The sequence below is a fragment of the Mytilus galloprovincialis genome, chromosome 11 (assembly GCF_965363235.1).
Source record: "Mytilus galloprovincialis chromosome 11, xbMytGall1.hap1.1, whole genome shotgun sequence".
Classification (NCBI taxonomy): domain Eukaryota; kingdom Metazoa; phylum Mollusca; class Bivalvia; order Mytilida; family Mytilidae; genus Mytilus; species Mytilus galloprovincialis.
In genome coordinates, this window is record NC_134848.1 from 79,437,627 (window position 1) to 79,458,791 (window position 21,165).

General features: G+C 30.9%; 1 protein-coding gene across 1 annotated transcript; it reads right to left on the reverse strand.

The window, feature by feature from the left end:
- Positions 1-9,349: 9,349 nt before the first annotated feature.
- On the reverse strand, positions 9,350-20,389 carry LOC143050927 (uncharacterized). Its single transcript, XM_076224027.1, has 7 exons — positions 20,374-20,389; positions 19,485-19,574; positions 18,542-18,745; positions 15,753-15,926; positions 12,790-12,936; positions 11,945-12,002; positions 9,350-9,720 (listed from the first exon to the last, which is right to left on the reverse strand). The coding sequence occupies exons 1-6, from the start codon at positions 20,387-20,389 to the stop codon at positions 11,953-11,955; spliced, it is 681 nt and encodes a 226-aa protein (XP_076080142.1). The 3' UTR covers positions 9,350-9,720; positions 11,945-11,952.
- Positions 20,390-21,165: the final 776 nt, after the last annotated feature.

Genomic DNA, 21,165 nt, shown 5'->3' on the forward strand with positions numbered 1-21,165 from the left:
AGCTGCAAACTGTGATGTATATAGTTTAATTTCAAATTTCTAGATTATGTTGAAATTAATCTTTACATTTTTTACAATTATTTAAAATGTTTTTTTTTTTTTTAATATAAGCTGCGAACTTAAATGTGGTTAGATTTGTCCTTCTTACTCCAACATTTGTATTTTACTATCAAGATTTATTAAGGCAAGACATATCTCAGTGTCCACATTTTATTTTATTATAAGCTTTAAACTGTGATGTATGTTGTCTTGTTAGGATATAATCAGATGCTCCATTATTGGTCCATCATGTTTGAAATGTTTCTAGAACTGAGGACACTCAACATTAGTGTACTTATTATTTATTCTAGGGGCACTAGGTGTCAAATTCATGTTGACCGATTTGATTTAAATTCTTGTATTTGATTTATAACCATGTAAAACATTTATCCAAATTATAGAGTATAAAATAAACAATTTACAGGTCATTGGCTTGATAATATCTTAGTCTTGACGCCATCTAATTACTATGGAGTTGACCTCTGAAGACTTCCAATGATCATATAAGTGATATTAACATAAATGTAGAAGGAAATGGAAATCGTACCTGTGCAAGTGATTTTTCTAGGTCTGTTTAATTTCCTATTATAGATTAAAAATAAATGTTAATCATTGTAATTACCTCTATAAGGATGAATTTTAGTGGATCGAATCAGTCAAACAATTTATTTACCTTTGTTTCACTTTCAATGTTGACAATCTTTTCCAATAAAAAACAGACATGCACAGTTAAATTGATGTACACTTGAATACGGATTCAATAAGGTCAAATTATTCACTTGCAAGAGAATAATTCATCATCAATGTTTCTTAGCTTAATTTGACAAAATTGAACCATACTTGCTGCTAAAAGCAAATTAATTGGGGTTCTTCGATATGCCAAATCTAACTGTGTATGTAGATTCTTAATTTTTGGTCCCGTTTTCAAATTGGTCTACATTAAAGTCCAAAGGGTCCAAAATTAAACTAAGTTTGATTTTAACAAAAATTGAATTCTTGGGCTTTTTTGATATGCTGAATCTAAACATGTACTTAGATTTTTGATTATGGGCCCAGTTTTCAAGTTGATTCAAATCAGGATCCAAAATTATTATATATTTAAGTATTTTGCAATAGCAAGAAATTTTCAACTGCACAGTATTCAGCAATAGCAAGAAATTTTCAATTGCACAGTATTGTGCAATAGCAAGAAATTTTCAATTGCACAGTATTGCGCAATAGCAAGAAATCTTCAATTGCACAGTATTGTGCAATAGCAAATATTTTCACTTGCACATGTACAGTATTGCGCAATAGCAAGAAATATCTAATTGCACAATATTGTGCAATAGCAAGAAATTTTCAATTGGAGTTATCTTTCTTTGTCCGGAATAGTAGTTGAATCAACTTAAATCATTGTTTTGTACAATATACAATGTATATTCACTTTTACTACCAACTGATAATTTAAAACAATCTTTACCATTCAGAGATAACAAGCACTTTATTTTACATTTTAATATTTTATGATGTATTTAAATGAGTAGTTATTGTTGCAAACTCCATTAGAAATTTGAATTGAGATCAGTGTTGGAAAAAGGGAAAGGCGGATGTGAAAAAAAGGGGGGGGGTTCACATTTTTCTCATTTCAAATTTCATAAATAAAAAGAAAATGTCTTCAAACATTTTTTTAAGAGGATTAATCTTCAACAGCATAGTAAATTGCTCAAAGGCAAACAAATATTTTAAGTTCATTAGACCAAATTCATTCTGTGTCAGAAACCTATGCTGTGTCAACTATTTAATCACAATCCAAATTTAGAGCTGAATCCATCTTGAATGTTGTGTCCATACTTGCCCTAACCGTTCAGGGTTCAACCTCTGCGATCGTATAAAGCTGCGCCTTGCGGAGCATCTGTTTTTTTGTATTGACATAAACAAATGAGTGCTTTTATGCCTAAATTAATTACTATTTTTGGAATCAAGACTTAACTTGAACATTCCATGATATATATATATGTATATATTTATTTATTTTTTAACTTTCTTTTCAATGAAATATGGTTGATAATTTAACTATTTTGAATATTTTTTTTTATATTTACAATGTATTTCATGAATTTTTTTCTCTCAGAATTTCACACGATGGATATCTAACTCATGACAATATTGCATATTTATATTTCCTGCCATCAATCTGTGATTTGATTGTCACAAATGTCTAACTTAATTGACTATCACCAATCACATATACAATGTACTTGATCTGTATTCATAAAGTTATTGGTACTATAATTTATTGTAAAAATGTATATATTTAATAATTCGCTGAACTTGGATATTTATGGTGATAATGACTTCACATTCCATTTTAAATTTATTATTTATAATTGAAGCACATGTTGAAGCGAAGATACTTTTGTAAGGGGAGATATGTTTTGTTAATGAAGGTTGATATACTTTGGTAGGTAGATACATTTTCAAATCGTAAATGACGGGGATAAACTTTAGCATGTTTAGACTTAGTAAGAGCCTAAGGGGAGATAGTTTTGTTAATGAAGGAGGACAGACTTTGGTAAGGGAGATAAACTTTTAATGAAAGAGAATAAACTGGGTAAGGGGAGATGATTAAGGGGGATAGAATTTGGTAAGGAGAGATAATTCTTTTAATTACAACTGCATTTTTGTTAAGTTGTGTCCCCTTTAATGAAAAAAACCCCAGATTTGAAAGTTACATTAACAGAAAAAGATGAGACGTACACAAGAACTTTTTATTTGCTTGTACCAGTAAACTTGTTTTAGATGGTTTATTTTAATTATTTGATAATTGTATTAAAAGTTAGATTCATGGTTACTTGAAGTAGCTGTTATATTCAGTTCGTTTAGTTAGAAGTAAAAATATTACTTTTCCTATATTTTAAAGGAAAAAAAAATGGATGATCTGTCCATACTGTTACTATGGTGATAAATGACTACATTCCACAAACTGTATATTGTTACCTGTTAATAAATTGAATATTGTATATTGTTACCTGTTAATTGTTTATTGTATTTATTTTGTTCCAATTAATTCTTCCATTGATTGTTATATACATAGTCTTTATTAAAAATGTTGAAGTTATGTCTTATGATTTATTTTATCAGTTTTAATTATCCAAAAAATTACAGCATGGTATTCAATATATTGTACAGAAATGAAAATTATTTGAGGGGCAGCAACAAAACAACACAAAACAAACAATTAGACAATATACGTATAGTGTCTTGAAATATGAAATTTATTTGTATGAGGCTTAGAAACGGGGGAAATGCGAGGTTCTACCGAGCATTTTCCCGTTTCATGCCGAATACAAATAAATTTCATATTTCAAGACACTATACATATATTGTTTTTATACTGAAATCGATAAAACATAAAAAATATAAAAAAATATTTAACAAATGGGGTACCATTTTGGGGTATTTCCCAATGAGCGTAGTCCCGGCAGTAAGACATTGACATTTTAAGGAATTAGAAAGGGAAAATGAACTTAATTAATAACATTTAAAAATAACATGGTATATAAATTACCAATTTGAAGACAAAACAAGTTTAAATTAATAAAAGTTTGACCATTGTTACTACACATTAGTTGTGATGTGACGTTGTTGATGAAATACAGTAGTTCTGGTAAGTAGGCCGCGCTTATAGGTTAGTTGAAGTCATTGATGTATAAAGCTAATGTTTATATGTATAGTAGCTGATTGCAGTATAATCAGTGATTATTGCATCATATTTTGCATTGCAAGATATAGTCCCCTTTAGGTTTAAAATTCATTCTATTGGAACAAAATGCTAACTTGATCTATAACTTGCCATGGTGTAAACTACATACCAAATATCAAGTCAATATCTTCAAGCATGGGAAAAAAAGTATTGAAAACTGATTATTTAATTAAATTCAAGGGCCATAAATCTGCATTAGATCATGAGAAAGAAACAATATTAGAAACTTGATAAAGTACTAATATAAAAAGAATCTACTTTTTTTGTCGAGCCTTCAACTTTTGTTGAAAAATCGAGACTTAGCGAGACTACATTCCGTTGTCGTCGCCAACAAATATTCACTCTGTGGTTAAAGTTTTTGAAATTTTAATAACTTTCTTAAACTATACTGGATTACTACAAAGCATGGACAGAAGCTTGTTTATGATCATAAGATAGTATCCAGAGGTAAATTTTGTAAAAATAAAATTCCTTTTTTTCCCCGTATTTTACTTATAAATGGACTTAGTTTTTCTGCAGGGAAACATTACATTCACTCTGTGGTTGAAGTTTTTAAAATTTTAATAACTTTCTTAAACTATCCTGGGTTTGTACCAAACTTGGACAGAAGCTTGTTTATGATCAAAAGAGAGTATACAGAAGTATATTTTGCAAAAAAATAAATCCATTTTTTTCCATATTATACTTTTAAATGGACTTATTTGCCAGGAAACAACACATTCACTCTATGGTTAATTTTTTTTTAAATTTAATAACTTTCTTATTCTATTTTTAATTTGTACCAAACTTAGACAGAACCTTGTTTATGATCAAAAGCTAGTATTTAGAAGGAATTTTTGTTAATATTTTGTACCTGTGTATCTGTATTTTACTTATAAATGGACTTTTTTTTTCTTTTTCTTTTTTTTTTCTTCCAGTTAACATTACATACAGTCTGCAGTTAAAAGCTTTTAAATATTTATTAGATTCATAAACAATCCTGGATTTTTATAAATCTTGGACAGAAGCTTCTTACAATCAAAAGATAATATCAAGAGGAATATTTTTATTGATTTTTTCCTCATTTTTGTTGAGCCTGCGATTTTCAACAAAAGTAGGCTAGACACTGGGTTCCGCGGAAACCTTACTAATTTTTCAAGTATATCAAACTTTTTTTATGCATCCACAATCAACAGTTAGGACATATAGTACATTATTGTCCATCTCTTCACTCAATCCAAGGATTTAAAATGAAAATGGAAGATAACTCTTGCCTTTAATAAAACATAAGACTTGTATTGAATCATTGGAAGAAACCACCATGTTGATATTGAAAACTTTTAGGTTTGTTGTTCAAAAGTTACAGGACTTTAATTACCAGAATTAAGGCTAAATGTTTAAGTATCATGTACTACTAAAATATGCTTATGTTTTTTGTCATATGAATATCTGATTAATAAGTAATATGGGTTCAATGCAAAGTCTACATATCTGTAAGACAGGATTCACCTAACTTCCGACTTCAATTCTTGGCTCAATTAAAGTTGATTTCATTTCTCAGATATTATTGTAAGCAGTTGGTCATTTATATTGAATGATTGTAAGGTGTACATGTCAGTCTGGCAGTTTCAACTTAAACTTGATCCTGTATTTATGGTTCCTTGTTCAATTTAAATTGTTTTTTTTTGTTGTTGTATCCTTATACTATATCGGCAAAAGTTCAACTATACTTGGTGTATTAATTGATTGTAAGATTTTCATGTGAGTCTGGCAGTTTCCACTTGTATTTCATGGTTGAGTAATAGATCAAGTATATTTGATGGAGAGATTGTAAGGTGTACATGTTAGTCTGGTAGTTTCTACCTGAATTTGACACTAACCATGGTTTATTGGTCAATGTTTAGGTTTTTTTGTTTTTGTATTCTTATATTATCAGCAAAAGTTCCACCATATTTGGTGTATTGATTTCTATCAACAGTGAAGTACTATCATCAAACCATGGTACAAAACACTACAGGGAGATAACTCTTAGTGTTTGTCAAACTGCTATATATCCAATGAATTTTTTTCCAATTTTTTTTTTTTTATTTTTGTATTTTAGTCAAACGGTCTACAAAAATGGTCTAAGTTAATATTTTATTGAATTTTTTTGAAAATTAAAAAAACAAACTTAATTTTAGTCAAGGTATTTCGTACCACCTTAATATTGGAATTGGCTGTTTTTATGCATGCAGTAATAAAGAGCAAAGAATGGTCAGGTCAAATCTTCCTTGTTTAAATGAAGTGGATGTTAGCAATACCTTTGAACTGTATTCAACTGATTGTTAAATAAATGTCATGTAAAGCATATCATCAATTCTAAATGTACATCTAAATGAATGTCATGTAAAGCATATCATCAATTCTAAATGTACATCTAAATGAATGTCATGTAAAGCATATCATCAATTCTAAATGTACATCTAAATGAATGTCATGTAAAGCATATCATCAATTCTAAATGTACATCTAAATGAATGTCATGTAAAGTCTATCATCAATTCTAAATGTACATCTAAATGAATGTCATGTAAAGCCTATCATCAATTCTAAATATACATCTAAATGAATGTCATGTAAAGCATATCATCAATTCTAAATGTACATCTAAATGAATGTCATGTAAAGTCTATCATCAATTCTAAATGTACATCTAAATGAATGTCATGTAAAGCCTATCATCAATTCTAAATGTACATCTAAATGAATGTCATGTAAAGCCTATCATCAATTCTAAATGTAACAATAAGAATAAGAATAACATGAATTTTTTACTAAACTTTATTTTCAAATAAATATTGCATATCAATATGTTTTTACAACAGAAATATCACATTATACTGGAAAACCAGACACAAATAAAACTGACAGAATTATTTTATGCAGTATTGATACATTTCCTTCCATATAATTTTTAGTATCCCACACTGCAGAAATAGCAACTTTCTATTAATTAATGTAGATTAATTGTATACCTCCATCTTGGATTAAAAATTGGTACATGTAGTACACAATCTGTCTACTTCATAGCCAAAATTTGCAAATTTTGAGACGATTGGATCAGCAATCTATGTGATCACTCAAATAAGGAAAAATACTTGATAATTGCAGTATTTTAACTGTTTTATAAAATATCAAATATTTTTTTCTGTTAAAATCAATTTTTTAACCTATCCATTTAAGGGGAGTTAACCCTTATAGTAAACATTCTATTTTATTTCCAGTTTTTATCTCATAGATTTCTTTTCATTAACAAAACAGTTTTTCTTCATACATAGTATATATGCAAAATATAATCACTTTTGCACGACTTGTAACTTGAAAAATAGCACGTTGACCAATGCTGTATTTTTCTTGAAAAAATGACAGTAAAATCGACATTTTGGCAAAGTAAAAGATTTTTTTTATCTGAATGAATATTTACTGATGATCCTTTTTAAAGGATCAAAACCTGACTCATGCAAGAAAATCAATCTCGTTTAGATTAGACTATTTGTAATGTAATACTAAAAGATGGAGGCGTCGTTTCTTTATAAAGATTTTTAAGACATTTTTTCAATTTAAAAATAATGCTTATTCTGTTAGGAAAATATATGATGAAAATTATTCTTCTTTTCTATTTTTATGTTATTTCTTTATACCATATTTTATTTCTTAGATTAGTATTTTATTTTTACTCTTTATTTTCAAGTTGTTCTCTATACTTAAGAGATAACTGTATTGTATTTGAAGCTTTAAGGACGTCCATCGGTAGTTTTACTGTCGCAAATTTAGTTTACCTGGCGACGCGGAGCGGAGACAGGTAAACGAGTATTTGCGACAGTAAAACTACCGATGGACGTCCACAAAGCTTCAAATACAATACAGTTATCTCTATTCTAATGCAAAACAAGTTCATAATTAAATTTCAAGCATTATTTCAGTGTAAAACCTTCATTATAGTAAATTCTGCGAAAAGATGTTATCTTCTTTGGTCCCTACACTAGGTGACGTCATAGGTATGCTTCCGGTGTCAAACATAAACACCGTGCGTTTTCTGGCTTCTGTGCCGCTTTAGAATGTAATAAAATTAGATAAAAAGAAGATTTTTAGGCGCAACAAGTGAGTTTTGTGTTTATTATTGTAAAAATGACATGTCAATACATTCCGAAATTCAAAATGTCGGCTTCCTTAGTTACAGACAAGGAGATAGAGAATTTTACGCTTGCTGTCATCCAATCAGAACAATTTTTACAAAAATAATTGCATTAGAATTTTGCCTTCCCCCCAGCATTATTTTTTATTTATATATTCTCTATTCTATAAACACCATCCATTCCCTCAATAATACCCAACACACGATGAGACAGTAACCAAAAAAACTATGAGCTGTCACATTTTTTTAGTACACTCCAAAATAAACAATAATGATTGTACACATGCAATAGAAGAGATATGATAAATTATAAATTTCTGTAAAAGTTAAACATAAAAAAACATCTCAGCAAAAATAAGATGCAATAGTAAAAAGGCCTATGATAATGCTTGATTTGTTAAGCCAGACAGAATGCTGCATGGGACTGCAAAATATAATCTTTTAAATGAAGTCTAAGAATAAATAGCAAACCGGACTGTAGTAAACTTTGATTTACTAATTAAATAAAATATAAGTGAGACAAAATGTTGCATGGGACATCAAAATGTCTACTTTTTTAATTAAGATGCGACAAAATAGTAAAATGGACTATGATAATTATTGCTTTACTAAGCGAGACAAAATGTTGGGACTTCAAATTACAAAACTTTTTAATGAGGTTGAATTTATCTAAATAATACTGAAGGTAGCAAACAATAAAATCATTATAAATTGTCATTTCCTAGAATATCACGTTTCTTAGCAATGACTCAAAAAATAAATGAAAAAGTTATATTTTTACAATAAAAAATAAAATTTTAATAATATGAAAGGACATTGGTGTCACACTTCAGTAGTTTTCAAAGTGATATTTAAGTCACACTTTAGTGATATATATTGATTTTGATGTCAGACTTCAGTGGTTTCAAAAGTGATTGTGCTGTCACACTTCAGTGATTTCTGAAGTGATATTAATGTCACACTTCAGTGATTTCTGAAGGGATATTAATGTCACACTTCAGTGATTTCTGAAGGGATATTGATGTCACACTTCAGTGGTTTTCAAAATAGTTTTAATATATAACTTCAGTAGTCAGTAGTCTTCAGAAGAATATTACAGTCACACTATGGTGGTTTGAAAAGTGATAGTGCTCTCACACTTCAGTGATTTCTAAAGTGATATTGATGTCACACTTCAGTGGTTTTCAAAATAGTTTTAATATATAACTTCAGAGGTTTTCAGTGTACGTGATATTGAAATTTCACTTCAGTGGTATTTGAAGTGATTACATGAAAAAGACATACTGTTAATTCAGAAATTATTGGGATGTTTTAATTATTGCAAAAAATGCAACAGGGTTATAATCAAAATCATTTAAACTTTCATTTTGATTTTTTTTTTTAAAGATTTTTCATAATATCAAAAAAATTAAAATAGCATTTTGCTCAAAAATGACAAAATTGCAATAATAGCTGCACACACAATAATTTCTGAATTTACAGTAATCTTTCTGACTGTTTTAAAATTACCAGTAAACTTTCATTAAACCTTTTTACAAATACGTAAGCATTTGCACATGTGAAGATCTATAAAACTTTAAAAACAAAAAAACAAAACATCAAAACAAATCTTAACAATGTCTGTCAACTTTTATAATCATACATAAAATAGCAAATTAACAAGTTGAAAAATAAAAAAGGTCACTGTTAATGCATACAATGATAAACATTGAGACAGAACATCCGCATGGAAGACTGGTTTATATAGCACTTATACTGGTCTGGTACCCATCAACAAACAAATCTAAAAAAAAAAATACAATAAATTACTAAATGATATTGTTGATTAAACTTGGAAAATCTAAAATAATTTGCTTTCTAAATTATGTGATGTTTTTTCACTTGTTCAAGTTAGTTGTCATCCTGTTGGTAGCATGACTGTGATGTTTTTTTTATTTTTTTATTTTGTGTTTTAAAGTTGCTAGTAAAACTGAATTTAAGTCAATTCATTAATTAACAACTTTTCATCTATTAGACTTTTATTTCTTGTGTATTATCAAAACATATGAATTTTTAGTTTAAATACAAAAAGGTTTTGAAAATGTAAGTCACTCAAAACTATGTCTAGAAACAATTCACTTGGTACTTTTTTAAATTTAACCAGCACTTTGGAATGTCCTCTATCTCAGAAATTCCTCAATGAGAGTTGTTTCTGCTACAATATAATGTCTTATCGCACCGCGGGTAAATTATCTCGTTGCGATTGGTTTAACGCCGTCACTTGGTGACCCCCTATGAGACCGTTGGGGGTAGTAAATTTCAAAGGGGGTTCGTGACTGGTAATGGTGACTTCATTAACAAAACGCAGCAGAAAAAGTCCACCCTGCGATAAATTCGTTATACAGTTAACTACTGACCCCCTATGGATCCATAGAGGGTTAATAAAATCTATAGGGTATTCGGCTTCCGGCCGCACCCCCTATGGATTTTACTAACCCTCTATGGATCTGTAGGGGGTCAGTAGCGAACCATATTATATGTTATTCAGGTCTCAGACAGGGTATATACTGTGACATTCCCGGCTTAGAGTTTATATCCCCTGAGCCAAAGGCGAAGGGGATATAAGCCCTAAGCCGGGAATGTCACAGTATATACCCTTTCTGAGACCTGAATTACACATATATTACGGATTACCCCTGACTTAATGTTATTTTCCAGTGCAGGTATTTGTTGACAACACATATATATATATATTGAAAAACCCAACCTGATATGTTCGGCATACGTGAAGGATTTTCTAATTTGCTGTGAACATAATTTTATCGTTTATGTAATAATTTATAATAACACTTTTAACATTAAATTTAAGTATTAAAAGTGTAAAATGCGTGATTTTGTATCAAAAATGTATTATTGATTGAAGCACGTCATTATTTTCCCTCTGTGAGCCTCTGACAGTCTGATAGCTTTTGACTACGTCACATAGTAACCGGTGTTATGATGACGTTTTTTAGGTTCCAATTGGGGATAAAAACGTCGTATATAACCCGGCAGTTTTCTGAATATATACTGACATCTCTGTGTTGTTATCCAATCACAAACCTCGACACATTTATAACTTATAATAGTGTCTATCAATATAAGGTTTACATTTCACATCAATATCATTACTTCTACAAACCAGGCACTTGGGGATATTTTTTTGACTGCCAAATAATAGAAAATAACCTATATATGCCTGTCCCATTATTCAGTAGTCTGTAATTCAGTGGTTGTTGTTTGTGTTATATAATTATTTGTTTTTTCGTTTGTTTTTTTTTTGTATATAAATTAGGTCGCTAGTTTTTTTGTTCCAATTGTTTTACATTTGTCATTTCGGGGCGATTTATATTGTTGACCTATATAGTTGTTAAATTCTGTATCATTTGGTCTCATGTGGAGAGTTGTCTCATTGGCAATCATGACCACATCTGCTTTTTTGGGATACGATTGCTTTTAAGCAATCTGTAGACTTATATCATTGACTCATGGCCATGCCCTCACGTCAACTGTATTATTCTAAACATCAAGGAACATAATATTATATTAAAAAAAATTGCAATTTAAACAGAGGAACGTGTACGGAAAGGAGTCATGCCCACTGACCCAAGGAAAATTAAATATTTAAAGAGTTAGGAATGGGGTTCCACCTAAATTCTCGCAGGAAAATAGGTGATAAGGTACGAAGTGAAATACCTTCTCTCACTCTCAGTGACTGCTGGAATTGATAGTACAAAAATAAAACAGAATAAGTACATTGTTCATACGCTTGTATCGCGGATTAGCTATTTTCAAAGTTGAATAACTATTCAGATTACATAAATTATATTTTACGAGCATTTTACGATTGCAGTTGAATTATTTTTGAAAATAATACTAAACATGTATAAATGAAAACAATCGTATCCCTCAGAGAAATCTGATCTTTGATAATATATGACCCATTTACAATACTAAAAGCTATGAAATCCTGTATTTGGTATACACACCTGATATATCACTTCATATTGTTTCTCTTCTTTTCTTCTTCGATGGAATCTATGGAATCTGGTGAAAAAAACAATATACATTGTCAACATATGAGCTACGTCGCACACAGAAATTTAATAAAATGCATGTGCACATATACAGTGTAACCTGTGTTATCGAATAAATTATCACGTTGTGATTGGTTCAACGCCGTCACGTGGTGACCCCCTATGAGACCGTAGGGGGGTAGTAAGTTTCACAGGGGGTTCGTGAGGCATTAATGGTGACGTCATCTATTAATGTTGTTGTGTTTCATTGTTTATTTTTATTTTCAACAAAACGCAGCAGAAAAAGTCCAGCGTCCGATAAATTCCGGCCTCACCCCTATGGATTTACCTAACCCTCTATGGATCCGTTGGGGTGAGTGAGGCTCAGTTACCTCTGCTGGTGGACTATCAGTCCCCGAGGGTATCATCAGCTCAGTAGTCAGTACTTCGATGCTGACATGATTTAACAAACTTTACTAAAATTGACCGTTTATAAATTTGAAATTATTAGAAACTAAGGTTTCAACTCCCTCAGGCAAAGTTGACTTAAAATGAATTTGGCTATCAATTTAAGGTATTTTTGTCATATAGCTCTTTAATGATTTTCGGTACTTATGCATCCTCGGATTTCAAATGTTTTGCTTTGAGCGTTCCTGATGAAGGTAAATCCAGAAAAGCTCTTCGAACGCATCGAAATTATTAAACGTGTCGTTTTCAATTTTTTTAAATAAAGGGGCCCCTAAGTATGCGACCTGGGCTACTTAGGTATTTATAAATCAGGAAATTATTGACTAAAACATATTTATTATCATACATACCAACAGAGACGTTGTCATAATCATGTCCAGTATCTGATTTATCAGGACTCAAGTTGTTCAAGTTTACGTTCAACTTCTCTTTAAACAGAAAATCTTTTTTACTGGGAACAAATTCTTCATAACCATTGTCTTCTGCAACCACGGCAACTATTAATCATAAAAAAGATCATGCATATACTTATTATTAGCAGATATAGATATAATTACTATCACCAAATATTTATAGATTATCGTTGATCATCTCAACCAACGATTTTCTCGCTTGAGGCAGTACGAGATGAGTTGACCAATGATAATCTGTTTATTGCTATTTTACCTATGACGACGTTGTCAATTTCATTACCAACGCCACGTGCCTCCACATTTTCTAGCGATAATTTTTAATCTCAAGCGAGTAGCATGATATGAAAAAGTATCATCAAACAAAGATCAAAGGAAAAATGTACAAAATAGCAATAATAAAGGATATAACAACTTTATCCCATCAGGGCGATAATAATAAAGGATATAACAACTTTATCCCATCAGGGCGATAATAAAGGATATAACAACTTTATCTCATCAGGGCGATAATAAAGGATGTAACAACTTTATCCCATCAGGGCGATAATAAAGGATATAACAACTTTATCCCATCAGGGCGATAATAAAGGATATAACAACTTTATCCCATCAGGGCGATAATAAAGGATATAACAACTTTATCCCATCAGGGCGATAATAAAGGATATAACAACTTTATCCCACCAGGGCGATAATAATAAAGGATATAACAACTTTATCCAATCAGGGCGATAATAAAGGATATAGCAACTTTATCCCATCAGGGCGATAATAAAGGATATAACAACTTTATCCCATCAGGGCGATAATAATAAAAGATATAACAACTTTATCCCATCAGGGCGATAATAAAGGATGTAACAACTGTATCCCATCAGGGCGATAATAAAGGATATAACAACTTTATCCCATCAGGGCGATAATAAAGGATATAACAACTTAATCCCATCAGGGCGATAAAGGATATAACAACTTTATCCCATCAGGACGATAATAAAGGATATAACAACTTTATCCCATCAGGACGATAATAAAGGATATAACAACTTTATCCCATCAGGGCGGGAAATAAAGGATATAACAACTTTATCCCATCAGGGCGATAATAAAGGATATAACAACTTTATCCCATCAGGGCGATAATAAAGGATATAACAACTTTATCCCATCAGGGCGATAACAAAGGATATAACAACTTTATCCCATCAGGGCGATAATAAAGGATATAACAACTTTATCCCATCAGGGCGATAATAAAGGATATAACAACTTTATCCCATCAGGACAATAATAAAGGATATAACAACTTTATCCCATCAGGGCGATAATAAAGGATATAACAACTTTATCTCATCAAGGCAATAATAAAGGATATAACAACTTTATCCCATCAGGGCGATAATAAAGGATATAACAACTGTATCCCATCAGGGCGATAATAAAGGATATAACAACTTTATCTCATCAGGGCAATAATAAAGGATATAACAACTTTATCCCATCAGGGCAATAATAAAGGATATAACAACTTTATCCCATCAGGGCGATAATAAAGGATATAACAACTTTATCTCATCAGGGCAATAATAAAGGATATAACAACTTTATCCCATAAGGGCGATAATAAAGGATATAACTACTTTATCCCATCAGGGCGATAATAAAGGATATAACAACTTTATCCCATCAGGGCGATAATAAAGGATGTTACAACTTTATCCCATCAGGGCGATAATAAAGGATATAACAACTTTATCTCATCAGGGCAATAATAAAGGATATAACAACTTTATCTCATCAGGGCGATAATAAAGGATGTAACAACTTTATCCCATCAGGGCGATAATAAAGGATATAACAACTTTATCCCATCAGGGTTATAAAGGATATAACAACTTTATCCCGTCAGGGCGATAATAAAGGATATAACAACTTTATCCCATCAGGGCGATAATAAAGGATATAACAACTTTATCCCATCAGGGCGATAATAAAGGATATAACAACTTTATCCCATAAGGGCGATAATAAAGGATATAACAACTTTATCTCATCAGGGCGATAATAAAGGATATAACAACTTTATCCCATCAGGGCGATAATAAAGGATATAACAACTTTATCCCATCAGGGCGATAATAAAGGATATAACAACTTTATCTCATCAGGGCAATAATAAAGGATATAACAACTTTATCTCATCAGGGCGATAATAAAGGATGTTACAACTTTATCCCATCAGGGCGATAATAAAGGATATAACAACTTTATCCCATCAGGGCGATAATAAAGGATATAACAACTTTATCCCATCAGGGCGATAATAAAGGATATAACAACTTTATCCCATAAGTCCATACTTCTCAATTAACAATAGAAATTTACATTTAGTGGTTTAATTGTCTTTTACTTCTTTTGTTTTGAAAAAAAACACAAAGCTGCATTCTAACATTTGATGAAACTATAAAATTTCTAAATCAAGTACTTAAATAAACAGTAAAAAAATAGTGGAAAAGAGGAAAGTTTCATGTCAGAGCATAGATGCCAACCCCCTTTTGACACAATCAGTAACAAACTATCAAATTTTCCGTATTTTTGAAAAGTTTTCAGTAATCATTAAAAAACGTGCATTTACCAATTACAATTACTGACGAGTGGTTGCAAAGTGATGTGCACTAAAATGTGTTGTTTAACATGTTGTCTGTAGTATGTATTCCATTCATTTATTGTTCAGATGTTCTCGACTCGTACATTTTCGTTTTGTCAAGGAGAAGTAGAGAAAGGGGGAAAGCTACTTCATAAAGGACTAGGAGGGAGAGGTAATGATTTAAATCCATGTTGTTATCTCTTTGACACATTCCCTACTTTCATTCTCAATTTTTACACTTTTCTCAACCTACCATTGGAAAGGTTTGGGTTTCCAAAATCAGCATTGATATTTTTAATGGTTGTATATCGATCGTCAACCCCTTCAGCTACAGATGTACAGGAAGTGGGTCTATCTGTACAGTTGTTATGGCAACCGTCTGTTGACGCTGACGTTGTGAAGTTTGGGTTATTTATTCCTGATATCTCTGCAAAAGAAGATAACATTTAATAAGTATGTTATATCTACTGAGGATGAAAACTGAGGTTAACATATTTTATTCGTAAGTATGTCATATCTACTGAGGTTGAGAACTGAGGTTAATCTATTTTATTTAGAAGTATTTCATATCTACTAAAGCTGAAAACTGAAGTTAATATATCTTATTTATAAGTATTTCATATCTACTAAAGCTGAAAAATGAGGTTGATATATTTTATTTATAAGTATGTCATATCTACTGAGGCTGAGAACTGAGGTTAATCTATTTTATTTAGAAGTATTTCATATCTACTAAAGCTGAAAAATGAGGTTAATATATCTTATTTATAAGTATGTCATATCTACTTTGGCTGAGAACTCAGGTTAATCTATTGTATTTAGAAATATGTCATATCTACGGAAACAGAAAACTGAAACACCTATCCATCAAATGAATGTGAATGCAAGCATGAATTTGCTTCTATTATGTTTGTAGGTAATGATTATGTGATTGTTGTGTGTCAAATGAAGTTGGAGCCTAAATGGCCAAGTGGTCTAAGTAGTCACATCTGTAATCTCTAGCCAGTCAACACTGAGGTTGTGAGATCCAACCCCACTCATGTGGGTGCACTCGACTACAATCATAATTGACTAAGGTTGTCACAAAATAGACCAAAAGTGGCACTAAAAAAGTGGTGTTTAAACACCAACTATCAATCAATCAATGAAATGAAGTTGGACAATTTATTGTCTTATGTCCATTAATATTGGTATCTACTCTCTTTGTGTATTCATTAATAAAAATTCTGAATACGTCTATGTTTTTTGTTTTCTGCTCAGATACATAGTACAACTTATATATTGAAAAACTAATAATTGTAATCAAAAAATTTATTGGGTTATACATTGTACTTGCTGTCTGTAATTTTGTATCCAAATATCATGTGTTGTAATTTTATTGAAAAATCTAAATTACTCTTTTTAAAGAGATTGTGTATTTGTTGCCAAAATCTTATTAAATAAGAGCAATTGAAAAAATAATGAGCATAGTCTTCTTCTATGTTACAAAAATTACACAAACTTATTTTCCATTGTAATAAAAGCTTTTTGGTTTGTACAATAAACTGTAGTAGTTTCCATCTGTATATTTTAAATTTATTTTCAGTTAAGTATTTGAAAATAAAGTTATATAATGTATTCATTTTTGAAGCTTCTTGCAATGGTGAACTTTTGAGCCACCTGTTTATCCCTACTGACGTTTCTTTTTTTACTATTCACTAGAGTGTCATATAACATTTCATTTGAAAAAAATGTAGTCTCAAAATAATGATCTTTTACATGTGATCTTATTTCTCTGGATATTTACTTTACTTTGGACAGAATTTTCTTGTTTAACTATGTCAATCCAATTTGTGGAATGGATTGTTTCAATTTATGAAATTCAGCGATCCAGTTTACTTTACACTTTAATTTGTTCAAAATATAATTTTCTGATAGTGACATAGTGTCATCTAGAATGTCATTTAAGTATATTATATCACTTTTAATCCAGTTTTCAAAGATAATTGGTTTCGTATGAAATGCAATAAATTTATTCCCCCAAATTGTTTGTTTTCTTATATCAGCATATGTCACTGCTTGTTTTGTTTGTCCATCCCCAGTCAAAATCTAGGACTTTCTTACTTCTCTATAAAATTCTGGAACATGTTTAAAATATTCTAAATGTGTTATATCATTTAAATTCATATTAAATATAACTAAAATATTATTAGACACTTTTAAATATTTAAAAGGTATAAGCTTCCAGTTGGCAAATTTACCATAAACTAGTCTATATACCCATGATATTTTAAGCGATATAAAATAATCAACCATTTGTAGGCCTCCTAACTTTAAAGTATTACTCACCTGATTGTGAACTAGAGAAGTGAACAGAGTTGAGGTACTCATCTGATTGTGAACTAGAGAAGTGAACAGAGTTGAGGTACTCACCTAATTGTGAACTAGAGAAGTGAACAGAGTTGAGGTACTCACCTGATTGTGAACTCGAGAAGTGAACAGAGTTGAGGTACTCACCTAATTGTGAACTAGAGAAGTGAACAGAGTTAACGTACTCACCTGATTGTGAACTAGAGAAGTGAACAGAGTTGAGGTACTCATCTGATTGTGAACTAGAGAAGTGAACAGAGTTGAGGTACTCACCTAATTGTGAACTAGAGAAGTGAACAGAGTTGAGGTACTCACCTGATTGTGAACTCGAGAAGTGAACAGAGTTGAGGTACTCACCTGATTGTGAACTAGAGAAGTGAACGGAGTTGAGGTACTCACCTGATTGTGAACTAGAGAAGTGAACAGAGTTGAGGTACTCACCTGATTGTGAACTAGAGAAGTGAACAGAGTTGAGGTACTCACCTGATTGTGAACTAGAGAAGTGAACAGAGTTGAGGTACTCACCTGATTGTGAACTAGAGAATTGAACAGAGTTGAGGTACTCACCTGATTGTGAACTAGAGAAGTGAACAGAGTTGAGGTACTCACCTGATTGTGAACTAGAGAAGTGAACAGAGTTGAGGTACTCACCTGATTGTGAACTAGAGAAGTGAACAGAGTTGAGGTACTCACCTGATTGTGAACTAGAGAAGTGAACAGAGTTGAGGATTTCATTCTCTTTTTTCACTCTGCTCATTCTCCTGTACATGTAAACTCCTACAAACAATACAACCAATAGAAACAACACAATCATTACTGTCACTATGGCAACAGCTGGATCTGATTCTTGAGGGGCCGTCTCAGAAGGTGAAATGATATGTCCTACTGCATCTCTTCCTGAAAGAAGAAAAAGTCTAATTATATGAAGTTTGGTTGCTGTCAAGTTGACATAAAATCTTATATCTTTTATACATGCATAATTCTTATATCTTTTATATATACATTTATCAGTTTTTCAAATATTTTGTGCAATGTTTTACCCTGAAAAAACAGAATGGTTTACCTAGAAAGGAATGAGGTCTTCTGCCATCTTTGATTGTCAAATAGCAGAACACATTACCTTTAGATTTTCAAACAAGTCAACAAATTAAAAAACATGAATGCAATTTACTTATATAAAATAAAATACAGTAGGATTGCCAATGAGACAACTCTACACCAGAGACCAAATGGCATATGACTTAAATTACTATAGGTCACTGTACAGCCTTCAATAATGATTCAATAACTGTTATTGTTAAAATGAACAAATTTATGTGGTATATCTATAATATTTAATTTAGAAATTGTATTATAAACTCATTAAGGAATCTGCAAGAATATTTTCTATTTTACGTTAAAGCAGGAACAATAGCTCGATTTTTTAATTTTGATATTTTTAAAGAATTTTGAAAAGAACTATCTTCTTATATATATCATTTCAGAATTCTAAAATTTATATTACCTAGCTTCTATTAACTTAACAGTGAAATTTTCTGACCAAATATGTCTTATATTTTTTAACAAATCTCTGTACTCTTAATTGACGAAGTATTGTAAATTAGGGTTACATTCCTAATGTTCTGTTTACACATACCTATACACCCGTACACCGGGTTACATTCCTGTTTGTCTGTACACTGACATTGCTTTGCACAGTTTTCTCCGTAATACCCAGTTGTGCAGGCTGAAAACACAACAAAAAAAACATTAATCATATTGCATAATTTGAACAATTTCACTACAGACAACTGTCTTGCATTGACTGCCTCAGCTGTGCTGCGGCTCTTGCGAGGTTAGCTTCATCCGGCGACTAACAGCCAACTTAGAACTGGTACGGACCAGGGGAATTTCAACTTGTCAGTTCAGGGATACGATTTTAAGTTGAATCTGTCATGTGACTTCCATCAATTATTTCTATACTCTGTCATGTGACTTCCATCAATTATTTCTATACTCTGTCATGTGACTTCCATCAATTATTTCTATACTCTGTCATGTGACTTCCATCAATTATTTCTATACTTTCTTACAGATTGGTGATTATGAAAGTGAATGAAACTTTTAATAAAGCAGGGATACAGATGATGATCACAATCACATAAACCATAATAAAGGGACATAACTCAAGAACATATACCATAATAAAGGGACATGACTCAAGAACATGCATACCATAATAAAGGGACATAACTCAAGAACATATACCATAATAAAGGGACATAACTCAAGAACATATACCATAATAAAGGGACATTACTCAAGAACATATACCATAATAAAGGGACATAACTCAAGAGCATATACCATAATAAAGGGACATGACTCAAGAACATACATACCATAATAAAGGGACATAACTCAAGAACATGTATATACCATAATAAAGGGACATAACTCAAGGACATATATACCATAATAAAGGGACATAACTAAAGAACATATATACCATAATAAAGGGACATAACTCAAGAACATATATGTACCATAATACAGGGACATTACTCAAAAACATATACATAAGTCAAGAACATATACCATAATAAAGGGACACAACTCAAGAGCATACATACAATAACAAAGGAACATAACTCAAGAACATATACCATAATAAAGGGACATAACTCAAGGACATATACCATAATAAAGGGACATAACTCAAGAACATATACCATAATCAAGGGATATTACTCAAGAACATATACCATAATAAAGGGACATAACTCAAGAGCATATACCATAATAAAGGGACATGACTCAAGAACATACATACCATAATAAAGGGACATAACTCAAGAACATATATACCATAATAAAGGGACATAACTCAAGAACATATATACCATAATAAAGGGACATGACTCAAGAACATACATACCATAATAAAGGGACATAACTCAAGAACATATATACCATAATAAAGGGACATAACTTAAGAACATATATACCATAATAAAGGAACATAACTCAAGAACATATACCATAATAAAGGGACATAACTCAAGAACATATATAACCAATAATAAAGGGACATAACTAAAGAACATATATAGCATAATAAGGGGGCATAACTCAAGAACATATATATATATACCATAATAAAGGGACATAACTCAAGAACATATATACCATAATAAAGGGACATAACTAAAGAACATATATACCATAATTAAGGGACATAACTCAAGAACATATATATATATATATATATATATATATATATACCATAATAAAGGGACATAACTCAAGAACATATATACCAAAATAAAGGGACATAA

What these genes read in the sequence shown, in the direction of transcription:
- LOC143050927 (XM_076224027.1), bottom strand. An exon ending in CCCGGTGTACGGGTGTATAG is followed by an intron (nt 18,746 to 19,484) that starts GTATGTGTAAAC and finishes TTCTTCTTTCAG; the next exon opens with GAAGAGATGCAGTAGGACAT. An exon ending in CTTCTCTAGTTCACAATCAG is followed by an intron (nt 15,927 to 18,541) that starts GTGAGTACCTCA and finishes CTTCTTTTGCAG; the next exon opens with AGATATCAGGAATAAATAAC.